This window comes from Melanotaenia boesemani, chromosome 13 (assembly GCF_017639745.1).
Source record: "Melanotaenia boesemani isolate fMelBoe1 chromosome 13, fMelBoe1.pri, whole genome shotgun sequence".
Lineage (NCBI taxonomy): Eukaryota > Metazoa > Chordata > Actinopteri > Atheriniformes > Melanotaeniidae > Melanotaenia > Melanotaenia boesemani.
Window position 1 is genome coordinate 12002840 of NC_055694.1, and position 12149 is coordinate 12014988.

General features: G+C 39.0%; 2 protein-coding genes across 3 annotated transcripts; both read right to left on the minus strand.

Moving 5' to 3' along the window:
- Window positions 1-58: 58 nt before the first annotated feature.
- On the minus strand, window positions 59-6859 carry si:ch73-233m11.2 (NACHT, LRR and PYD domains-containing protein 12). 2 transcript variants are annotated; one of them, XM_042003317.1, is made up of 10 exons: window positions 6566-6859; window positions 6053-6114; window positions 2886-4473; window positions 2636-2791; window positions 2348-2521; window positions 2069-2242; window positions 1772-1945; window positions 1490-1663; window positions 1223-1390; window positions 59-1127 (listed from the first exon to the last, which is right to left on the minus strand). In XM_042003317.1, the coding sequence occupies exons 3-10, from the start codon at window positions 4460-4462 to the stop codon at window positions 1058-1060; spliced, it is 2667 nt and encodes an 888-aa protein (XP_041859251.1). In that variant the 5' UTR covers window positions 4463-4473; window positions 6053-6114; window positions 6566-6859; the 3' UTR covers window positions 59-1057. The 2 variants fall into 2 exon arrangements, with proteins under 2 accessions (XP_041859251.1, XP_041859252.1); XM_042003318.1 differs by lacking the exon at window positions 6053-6114.
- Window positions 6860-7627: 768 nt separating this feature from the next.
- Window positions 7628-11484, minus strand: LOC121651273 (keratin, type II cytoskeletal 8-like). The gene is made up of 9 exons (XM_042003322.1): window positions 11171-11484; window positions 10784-10992; window positions 10613-10673; window positions 10375-10470; window positions 10120-10284; window positions 9657-9782; window positions 9058-9278; window positions 7974-8020; window positions 7628-7873 (listed from the first exon to the last, which is right to left on the minus strand). Exons 1-9 carry the CDS (start codon window positions 11423-11425, stop codon window positions 7788-7790), a joined length of 1266 nt encoding a protein of 421 aa, XP_041859256.1. The 5' UTR covers window positions 11426-11484; the 3' UTR covers window positions 7628-7787.
- Between the last annotated feature and the right edge of the window lie 665 nt (window positions 11485-12149).

Genomic DNA, 12149 nt, shown 5'->3' on the forward strand with positions numbered 1-12149 from the left:
GGATCCTTCTTACAGTGACCTCCTGAAAATATGTTTCTTTTTTGGTGTTTTTTTTCCCCCCACACAAATCCACTGAGATGTTTAAATGGAGGCAGAATTTAGAAGGACAATTCCATATGTGGCATACAGATTGAGCTGTGCTTTATTGAATTAGTTTTTCAATTTACAAGTTTACAAGGGTGGACAGAAATGTTTGTGTGTGGGTGTGTGGGTGGGGGGTTTACAGAGACTGTAAAACTGCTTACAATGCTACAACCAATGCATGTAAATAAGATTTTTTTGAGGAAATTTGTAATATTTTTCACTGATTAAAACAAATCACTGCATTATATATTAAATACATGACATCTCTTGTGCTTATGATTTGGGATTTTAAACATCCCAAAAACTTATTGATAAAAGATTTAAATGGAGTGTTTAATATAGCCTTTACAATGTAAATTATGAATTTGCCTGTGGAAAAAGTGGCACAGCAACAGTTTTAGTTAGTTGACCTGAGATTTATATTCGTAAGTAGTAACTTTCAGGGAAGAGTGACTCAGACTACTAAACAATTTTATCCACAAAAAGGGAAAAACTTATTTAAAGGTCATTGGAGCCAATCATTTATTTATTTTCCATACGTGTATTTATCAATATCAGTAACATTTAAGTCACCAGCTTAATTTTCTGTGAATTCCCCTGATGTTTGTAGAAGAGTTTGCACCTATGTGGGTATGGATGGGTGATCTTGGGGATGTCCTGCAGTGTCTGCTTCCAAGAAGCTGGGAATAGATGTGTTGCTGCAAGGTCAGGCATCCAAAGATCAGGCTTGCTGTGCCACATCCTGCAGATGCTCTAAGGAATTGGCTGCTTGAGCTGCTCAGGAGCAGCTCAGGTGCCTGGTCTATTTAGGTCAGTGGTACATATCTAAGTAACATCCACAGGATCCAAAACATGTCAGAATCCAAGGTTGTGCATTTAAACATTGCATTATAATAAGAAAATCAATTTTATGGTTATGTTAAGTTATTTTTAATGTTATAGCTGGATCAGTCCTGCAGTAGTTTGAGACTCCTCAGTATATTATTTTATTACACTCCTCCAGCATGTTAAAAACATCCTCACTGAATTCATTATACCTTAGGCTGAAAAAGATGGAAACACAAACAGTTGTTAGATTCTTGTAAAAACATTAAATCCATGCATTAATGCAGTTTATAATTAGGCAAATAATGCTTACACCAGCTCTTCCATGATGTGGCTTTCCTTTATGACTTGGACAATCACTGGGACGGAGGCATCAGTCAGTGTGTTGTTTCTCATCTCCAGCCTCTTCAGAGTCTTACTGGCCCTCACAGCTGCACACATGTCTTCAACACATGCATCTGTCAAGCCGGTCATTTCAACACTGCAATACAGCGCATGCAAAGAAAAATTCAATTAAATTAAAAGCACTATGATGTGTTGATTAAATGGTACAAGAATTTTTCCCCTTACGTCGACTTACTCTAATTCCTCCAACATGCAGCTTGGTTGTGCAACAGCATCCCAAAGATGTTTAACCCCTTGATTTCCCCCATCATTAAGACCCACACTCAAGGACTTGAGTTGACAAGTCCCATTTCTCAGCAATGAGCCCAGTTCCTTGAAGACTGTTGGAGTTAACTTGCATCTGGTCAAACTGTTAGGTGGAGCAGACAATATACCAGTTGTCTAAATTCCTCTTACTATTTGAGAAGGGTGCTAATTTGCCACCAAAAAGTCAAGACCATTGGTGAAAGTGGCCTACTTGACACTTTGCATGAGACAGCCGGGTCGACTCAGGCCTTGGCAGAGCAGAAGTCCCCCTTCCTGGCCCAACTCGTTACATGACAGATCCAGCTCTAACAGAGAGCAGTGGTCTGACATCAAGACCTCCTTCAGAGATGAGCAGCTTGCAGCTGTCAGGCTACATTCAAACAATCTGAGATAAAAGATAAAAAAACACGGATGTCAGTGATAATCCTATTCACACAATCACTGCAGGTTTTGTATGCATAAAAACTAAAGGGACACAGACTGTAGCTTTATGTTGAAACAGACTTACCTAATGCTCTGAAGTTGACACAGTGGGTGTTGCAAAGCTTTGCACAAAACCTCTAGTCCACTGTCACCAATCTCGTCACTTGCCAGGTTTACTTTTCTCAGCTGTGATTGGCCAGAACACAAAGCTGCTGCAAAAGCATCCATGGATGTCGCGGTCAGGTCGCACGTTTGCAGGCTTTAAATAAACAAGTCCAGTTCAATCACAAACCTTTGCGAAAGTAACTCAACAGCAAGTAGAAAAAATTGTTTTAATATAAAATTTTATTATTCAAGTACATACTAGAGATCTTGAAGTCTGCAGTGAGGACTGTGCATGGCTTTGCACAACTTTGTGAAGCCAAGATCACCGATTCCATCAAACCTGATTTGCAGTGTGTGTAGCTGAGAGTTTTCTGAGGTCAGCACAGAAGCCACACTGTCACAGCTGGCCCTTGTCAGCTTGCACATTTCAAGACTAAAAAAGAAATGCAGATAATATAAACATTTTTTTTCTGTCAGAAATACATTTGAACCAAAAGGCAAAGATAAAAAAAAAAAAATAACCATTATTATTATTAGTTACACTTACATTAATTTGTGCAGCTTGCTTTCTTTGAGTCCCCCACAGAGAATGTTGAAATCTTCATCGCAGACGTTGGAATTGGAGAGACACAGCTCCCTGAGGACTCCCCTGCTGAAAGCTGAAGCCAGATGATGGACAGCTCCTGTACTGATCTGTGATAAGCTAGGGATCACAACAAATCAATCTCTCACATCATACTCAGCATGTAAAGAGAATAACACAAATTTTTATCATGATTTCTCTAAAGCTGACTTACGTTATCTGCTGTGACAAACTCAGAGTTGGAGCCAGGACTTCTGCCTTCTCCTCTGTAAAGTTTCTTGTATGCTTCAGATTTAACCTCTCCACTTCACCAAGGCATGTGAAAATATAATTCACAGCTACACAGTCCTGGAGGCTCAAGTCACTGTGACTGATGCCTGGTATTGATGAAGAAATCACGATCTCCTTTACCAAATTCTCATTCTGAGCTTGATGCAGTAGGTGGAGCCATCTGTGGTGCTCATCTTGGTGGCACCATTTAAGTTTCTCCTTCAAGCTGCTTCTAAACCACCGTTCATAATCCTTCATCTGATCAGGATTAAATTTTCCCAGCAGGGCCTCCAAAGATCTGTACTGGAGTGGCTCTGAGAGCCCAGATAAGAAAAAGTCTAGGAACTTTGCGTTGCCTTCATGTTTTTCCAGCAACGTCTTCACATCCCCAAATGTGGACTGGTCCAAAAAAAACACAAGAGCCAAAATGAACTCTTGCATTAGTTGGGAATGAAAGGAGACGGTACACTGGCCCGACTCAAGTTCACTATTTACTCGCAGGAAAACATTAACTGAGGTAAGAAACTGTTGTAAACCAAAGGAATCAATGTGCTCTTTGGTGCAGCTTGAATGTTGGTTAAGTAAGCAGTGAGAGGCCATCCTACCGAGGGCCAACACTAGTGCCCTGTTGGCAGAGTTACTCAGAGAGAGCATTTGAATCAAGTGGACCAAAATACTAACAAAAAGCTGGGAAACAGTGGTAGGAAGTTTTTCACCAGAATCAATGAGGACCTTGTAAATAGAACAAACTGTCCAACAAAATCTTGGAGAAGTACAGAAATCATAAAAGCCTAAGGTCTTATTCATGTGTTGTAGTGCTTTGCTGGCAGCAGCATGGTCAGTAAAAAAGCTGTTACAGTAAGCTTCACGTTGGGGTTTCAGAAACCCCAAAACTTCCACCTGAGTACCACTAAAAAACTTCAGATTTTCTGTCGGCCTGGACGCCACCACGAAGGCAGCTCCTTTCAGCAGGGATCCCTGAAGCAAACTGGCCACTAAACAGGGTACTGATGTTGTCTGGCTTGGGTCAGAAATGAGGGCATAAATGGAGGGGTCCAGGCTGTGCTTGTACTCATCCAGGCCATCAAAAACAAACAAAACCTCATCAGATTTCTCTATAGCAAGTGGAATGGACTCAGGAGAGATGAGATGATGATTGTGTTGCATAAAAGTCTCCAGAGAGAAAACACCTTTAAGAGAATTTATCTCCCTGAACTGAAAGTTGAAAACATGCAAAAAGTTTTGAAGATGTTCTCCTTTTGTCCAGTCCAGGATAAGCTTCTGCAGAGCAGTGGTTTTACCTGAGCCCTCTGGACCTATGAGAGCAACACTTCTGACCTCACCAGACAGAGCGATGCGAATAACATGATCAATGGAGGCCAAGCTGTTGTCCTGAGCTTCAGCAGTAAGTGCAGGTATATACTTATTGTTGTTAATCACACTGGCAGGCAGTTCTCCACCTAGAAACGTTGGCACACCCTTTGACTTCAGGATGTGAGCCTGCACAGCAGCTTTGTCCATTGTGTTTATCACTGAAGAAAGAAAAATTATAGTACACAGTTAAAAGCATTTACTTCCAGTTGGACAGGACAGGCAACATGTAAAGCTTGTATGCAAATAAACTACTTTTCAACCTTGAGCGTTGTCTCTTCAAATCTTTACAACAGAACAACACACAGTCTTTTCTTAAAACACTAATGTTTAAACTAAAGTTAGTTATTAAGTGTTATTGGAAGTAAAACAAAACTGTTGTAAAAAGTATGCTGGATGCAGATAGATGTCTGTATTACTGCAGGCTTGCACCCACAATGGGAAAGCAAAAGGGACACTCCTACAAGGGTTAATTAGAGATCAAATATTGGTAGCTAAAAACAGAAAGTGTTCTGGATTTTGAACCCTGATCTGTGTCTTGCAGACAACTCCATGCCTCCCCAAAATGTAATTAAGGAATATATATGTATATATAACTGATTCAAAGTGAGACTGTTTTTTTATTGTATTTACTTGAGAAATTAGGTTTTAAGTTGCTTAAAGGTGTGTTACATAGACTTACTTAGGTAGACAACTTTATTAATCCCACCAGGGGCACTTAGTTTTAGCAGCACAACATACAACAAAGAACAATAAAAAAGAGCTCTGTGATCAATAATATTAAATAAAGAAACAAATAAATAAATGTAAAAGACATTTTTAAAAAAAACATTTTTACAGAGAATTTAAAAGACGAATAGCAGTTGGGATTTTGCATAATGGTTTGTTTTACAAAAAGGTAAAACATAACGACGACCTGAGGGCAACAAGGAAAACTCATATTTTAAAACATGACCAGATGAAGACATGATCCCCTTAGCTGTCTGGACAATCTGATTATTGCAGAATGAAGCCAGGTCCCTCTGCTGCACGCCTATAATTTTAGAACAAATGTTCACAATACTATTGAGACTGTTCTTGTCTTTGATAGTGAGGCAGTTACACCAGCAGATAAATGAGAAACACAAAAGGTTCTCAATAAAAGCCTGATAGGACCTACACATGATGATGGGACTGACTGAAAACAAGTTCAGTTTCCTCAAGAGGTAGATTCTTTGTCTGTTTCAGAAAAGCTGCTGCATTATCATCAAATTTAAGCTGGCTGTCAAAGAAAGTACCATGGTACTTATAAGAGGAAACGATTTTAACGTCTTTGTTATGAATATTACTTTGAGTGGAAAGAACTTTTCTATGTCTAAAACCAAAAACGAGTTCCTTTGTTTTTGTGACATTTATCTCCAAGATGGCCTATTTTTCAAGTGCATCCATTTGACAGCTTACAGTATACAGGCAGTATACTTCGACAGTATACAGAAAATTGTTTACTGCTAGAGTATAGTTGGGTCTCACTAAACTTTAAAGGTAATTTCCAGGAATTACTTCTATAACTATTTAATTTCATATAACACTTTGATTCATTTATTGTCACTTGATTTCATTCTTTTATTTTTATTCATTCGTTTTCCCGTATTATTTTCTTTACTCTTTTTTCCAATATATTTACTTATTCTTTTCCAGATTTGTTCTTTTCTTGTCACTTCACCATTCTATACTGAGTGCATGTGGTTTACGAAGAATTACCTGGATAACACCAAACGGTAGATGGCAGCAAAACACTTTAGATGGTTCTAGCATGCCCGAACCTGAAGAAGAAGAAGAAGAAGAAAGAATAAAGCTAACCTACAGTTAGCTTGCTAATAAACGCTGACTAATTGTCTACGATGGAAAGGCTAATGTTAGCCGAGTATTGTTTACAGGCCAGCGTCGCCGAAATGAAGCACTTTTTACTTATGGTTGGTGGTGCAAAATGCCCATTTTCTTATTCGTCAAAGACAGCCAACCGTGGTCATTTGTATGCTGTAACGCTACTTCACAGTGTGACTTTAAATCGCATCATGTAAATGAGCCGCAAATAAATCTAGGTATAATACAAACATTGTGTAATTTCATTTCTGTTTTGGGGAAAACATGAGAGAAGTTGAACATTTTCAGAGTTGATCGGTATGATCTTAGACATGGTGTCATGAACTGAAAGTAGGTCGGTAGGAGATAAAAAGCAAAAATATTAAAAAAAAAAAAATTTGATAAACTAACCAAAGTCGCTGTAGAGCAGGATATCCAAAGAGCACGGAGAAAAAAAATCAAGAATAAACCTGGAACAAGACTTGATAACGACTCGGTAACCAAAGTCAAGTCTGACACGAAATGAAAATGTACAACGCTAAGTGGGAATCCCGAAGAAAGACGAAGAGACTCAAAGTAACACAGGTAGTTAAAAAACAAAGAAAATCCTTAACGAGAAAATCCAGATTTTCAAAGAATCGATGGTAAATATTGGTGGGTATGTTTTGATACTAGCAGAAGAAACTTTCATCAATGGTATGTCCCGATCTGTAGTTTCAGGAAATGAGCACGTGATAACAGCCATGCATTTCTTTTCCCTGGTTAAGTGTAGCCTGCAGAGGTCAACCTTGCCTCAAGGATGGAGACATGCTGTTTTCAGATTATCAGGAAAACATGCTGAATTCTGTATACATGTAGTCTTAGTATATGTATATAGAATCCGTTTTTTTTTTTTACTCCTGGAGTACAATTGGATCCCATTTAAATGTTGGTTTTACTTAATATATTACACCAAAAAGTACAGAAGTGCATCCACTTCTTTTCCATCCATGGATAACTTTGAATGTGCTATTAGGCCGAGGCAGAGTGCGTCCTGGACAGCTCACCAGTCCATAACAGAGCAACAACCGCTCACACTCACTTCAAGGGCGAGTTAGAATAAACAGTAAACTTAACATGACCTGTATGAGGAACCTACCTGGAGTTCCTGGAGAGAACCCATATCTGCACAAGGAGAACATGCAAACTCCACACAGAAATGCCCTGGTTAAGATTTGAACCAGGCCCTTTCTCCCTGTGACTTCACAGTCTTTCAGGGTAATCTTGTCAGATACACTGTAACTTCTAATTTCATTCATTCATTCATTCATTCATTCATTCATTCATTCATTCATTCATTCATTCATTCATTCATTCATGGATTTATTTATAATTGCTGAGTTTTTTAAACATTGTGATGATGGTTATACAAAGCTCTTAGATAAAAGAACTGATGTGTTAAGATATTATTATTAAAAGGAAAAGTAGACAAACATTGGTTACAGATTTATTTCCAACACAGCAAATTGTAATATATAGAGGGAAAACAAACAAACAGCCTTACATGTTTAACATTTGTGCTGTTAGCTAATACAGTAGCAGGTCAAAGGTAAAATGTAAAGGCTGGTCTGAGTACTGCAACATGTTTTCTCCTTTAGCTGTAAGACCTGTTATGGGTCTCCACTGTCTTGATGAGAACAGGGCCCGACCTTTTCAGTTGATGGCTGTTAACCATGGCAGCTGTTGAAAAGAATATGCTACAATAAGTTAAATACACATAGACAAGACAGGGTGTCACTATCTCCCCAGTGGTGGAGTCATTTTCCAGTCAAATACTCACTTTTGGTGGGGGCTGTCTGGATGTTAACAACAGAGACCTGGCCAAGTCTGTCAATGAAAAATCATGAAACACACTGTAAGCACTGATGTCATAGTAAAGTACTGTGACTTGGATGGTTGTTGAAGAAGAACTCAAATGACTTTTAGGGGAGTATTACTGTAGAATGTGAGAAGATATATTAAGTCATTTGCAGCATGTATGCGGTGTGTGAAAAAACAGTCCATTGTGTCGGTGGTGGTAATATCTACTGACGCAAAATGCAATTGGCTAAATTTGCTCCAATTACCCATAAACTACAGTGATCACAAAGAAAGAGATCAATCTGCAACACTGCAGGAATGTCAAGGCATTTCACTAAAGCCCAGAAAAGTACAAGTCAAGTTAGCTATACCAATGTTGATAACATTTAATTTAGTTGTATTTGCACACAACAAATTCATTAACATAGAAATAGATATGAGTTGGATAATACTATGTATGAAGCAATGAGAAATTCTGGAAATGTCAACTTCTATATTAAAGGGAAAAGGGGAAAACAACAAACATAACTATTGTATTTGTTTTGCTTGTCAAAGTTTAATTTTTGAATAACATTATTGTCGCACTTTGTGATTGTTAAAAAGCACTCAATTAGATGAGCCCTAAGACATGGTGGCAGTAATGAGCACTTTGTAATTAAATGCATCACAATGAAGGGAAAAAGGTTTGCAAGGCACATAAAACAGAGTATGTGCTCATTCATGTTTTCTTATGTATGTATGTTTTTTTAAAAATATATATGGTTCTTAAATAATTTCCTTGTCTTTGATGCTCAAGGTCAGCTCTTTAAGGTTGTATGTGCTGGTTCATGAATAATAATGCTTCCACCTTGCTGTTGGGTGGGAGCATAATATCTTTTTTGTTTGTTTGTTTGTTTGTTTTTTAGATTTGTGAGAATGTTAAAAGCTACCACATGAAATAGTTAAATTAAAGCTTCTGAAATTTTGTGCCAATATCACTTCAGGGCTTTTGTTCACGCATATTTATCATGCGGCAAAATGAAGGAATCTTACTGAAAAGCTGGAGATCTGCTAATAAAACTCACCTCTCCTCCTCGCCCTCCAGCAGTTTCCTGTAGGTTGAGATCTCTATGTCAAGGGCTAGCTTGAGATTCATGAGCTCCTGGTACTCCTTGAGCTGCCAAGCCATGTCCTGCTTGGCCTTCTGCAGAGCCTGCTCCAGCTCCTTGATGAGGCTCTTGGCATCAAGTACAGCTCGTTCCCCACATTGTTCCGCCTCAGCAATGTTACCCTCAATGTTTGCTCGCTGCACAAAAGCAAAAATGTATGAAAATTTAAGCTTGTAAGCCACATAATCTGACTGATAGCCTGATAAACAGTTTGCTTCAACCTGTAAAACTTACATAATTTATTGTTTTGATCCTGTTTTAAATTGCCTTTCCCAAGCAGTGATCAGCAACTAGCTTTGTAGTTGTTTTCTGCCTGAGGATAAATAGTAAATTTGTTTTGGATCTTTCTAACAGGTGAACAGGTGGTTTATAACAGGTGGTTTTTAACCTCTACTGTTGCTTAAAGCTTTCCTGCAATGTTTGGTGTATAGTCTTTTGGATTTATTATTTAATAGCAATTAAATAACAAATTGTCAGCCGTGTTCCCCTTGACCAATCATAAATCTTCCACTCACCTGCATACTTAAAGTTTCAATCTCATGTTGTATGCGGTTGATTGTTCGTTTGAGCTCAGCTATTTCCCCCTTGGTGGCATGCAGCTCACTGTCATACTTGTTTGCCTCAGAAGCCATCTGGTTAAACTGGTGTAGATGGGGAAGAAACCAGAGAACAAAGACAAAGAAACCAGTAATCATCAGTTTGGTAAAGCTGGCTCTGGTTGAAAAGATCAGGTTCATCATCTACATTTTTGTTAAGCTATTAACACCCACGGATTGGAACAGAAACCTGTTTTACTAATAGGTCCATTAGGCCTAAAAGCAAGCTGGACAAAGCTGGACCAGCCCATCATTATGCAACATAACGCTGCTTATCTTTACTCAGGTGTGAAGTTTTGTAGTCCAACACTCCATATTATACACAAAATGTAGCAGCATTGCTTGCTTTTTTGTTTTAAACAATAGATAATCTATTTCTCACCTTTATCTTGTACCAGTTTTCAGTATCTTTACGGCTGCGGGAAGCGATCTCCTCATACTGAGCCCTAACATCAGACAAAATCTGATCCATGTTCAGCCCACGGGAGTTGTCCATCTGCACCACCACAGAGGTGTCCTTCAGGTTCTCTTGTAACTCACGCAGCTCCTTTTATAAAACAACACATACAAAATAGTAAGAGGAGAAAGTACACAATACAACAGATTTGGAAAAGATTGACGAAGAGTTCTTATGTACCGCATCATACAGAGCCTTGAGGAAGTTTATTTCATCACTGATAGCAACCACCCTGTCACTGAGGTCCACCTTGGACAGGTATCCTGTGTCCACATCCTGGAAGCACAAAGGAAAAGTCATCATTTCATGGCAAATGACTCAATATACAACTAAATACTTTAGCAACCAAAGTGGAGAAATTCAAAGTTGCAAACAGGTATTACTTTTTTCTTGGTGTAATTAGGGTAATGTTGTTTACCTTTTTGAGCAGGACAAACTCATTTTCTGCATCATCCCTTCTGTTGACTTCTTCCTCATACCTGAAACACCCACAAACATCACATTACTCATGCAGTGCAGTCTTATCATTGTGTGCGTATAATTTTCATATGCCTAAACGGAAACTCCATTTCAGTTACAAATGTCTCACTTTGTCTTGTAGTCATCCACTTGTTTGTGCATGGCAATGCACTTCACATCAAGTCTGTTTTTGTCATCAGTGTGAAGCTCCAGCTGCCTTTGTAGGTTAGCAATGTAGGCTTTCAGCATGGGCTCAGTGTTAGCGGGAGCAGAAGTCTGTTCCTGCAGCAGCTTCCACTTGGTTTCCAGCATTTTGTTCTGCTGCTCCAGGTTTCGCACCTGAAACACAAATACCAAGAAGGTCAAACATTGTTTAGAGATCACAGATGTTTCTGAGCCTAATCATCAGTTCAAAGACCAACAAAATAGCATGTTTTGGCTTGCCTGGATTATCTAAATAACACCAATTGAAAGCTTTTACCTGTTAAACATGAAGTTGAGTTAACTTTATTCATACCTTGTCAATGAATGAGGCAAAGCGGTTGTTGAGACTCTTGATCTGTTCTTTCTCCTTGGTGCGAACAGCATGAACAGTGGGGTCGATGTCTGTCTTCAGTGGAGTGAGCAGGCTTGTGTTGAAGGTGACAGCTGTAATAGGAGCCCCATGATTAGGGGTGCCGATTCTGGGGATGGAGTATGATCCTAAAGACTTAGTGCTGAAGTCTTCTGAGGACATGTGAAGTCGGTGCTGGGTGTTGCTCCTAAGACTCATGGTGCTGCTGTCTAGAGATCGCACTGCTGTAGAGGATGGAGAGTTCAGGTGGTGGTTGAGTTCTGCTTTGCATATCTTATCTGTTTTGGCCCCTTTATAAGGCAGAACTGGGTGTGGCATGATAGTGATGTTATGTGAATGTGGGTTAACCAGTTTGCCACATACCAGCTGTTCTCCCACCTACCCCCTGTGTTAAGATACATTCCTCGAGCTGTCACACTGGAATCTAATCTTGCTCTAAGGCTGCGGGCGTACTGCTTTTAGCAAATTACAACTCTTTTCTAGAGGTAGGTATTGAGGTGAGCTGAGTTATTTCAGCACCATAATTCAAGAAGTCATTACGACACCAAATATTTGTTGACAAAAAGAACAAAAAAAATTTTTTAATGAGATTTCACTAATACTATAGAAGCAGGAAAGCCTAATTTACTTCAAACATCTGGAGTTTCAAATCTTAGTCAGACTGAGTCAGAAGGACATCAAATTCATCATCTGATGTGATGAGATAATGTTTTGAAAAGTCACTAAAGAAATCCTTATCAGCTTTCATCCACACCCTTCTGTTAGGACATCCTCAAAAGAATAGCTAAATAGAAACCCATGACAGGTATTTGGACACTATCAGCATCAGCATGGGAGGGTCCTCATAACAGAGTTGCTCCTATATGTAATGAAGTGTGTTAAATGTGAAACATGCTGTGTGTGTGCACGTGAGTATTTCTAT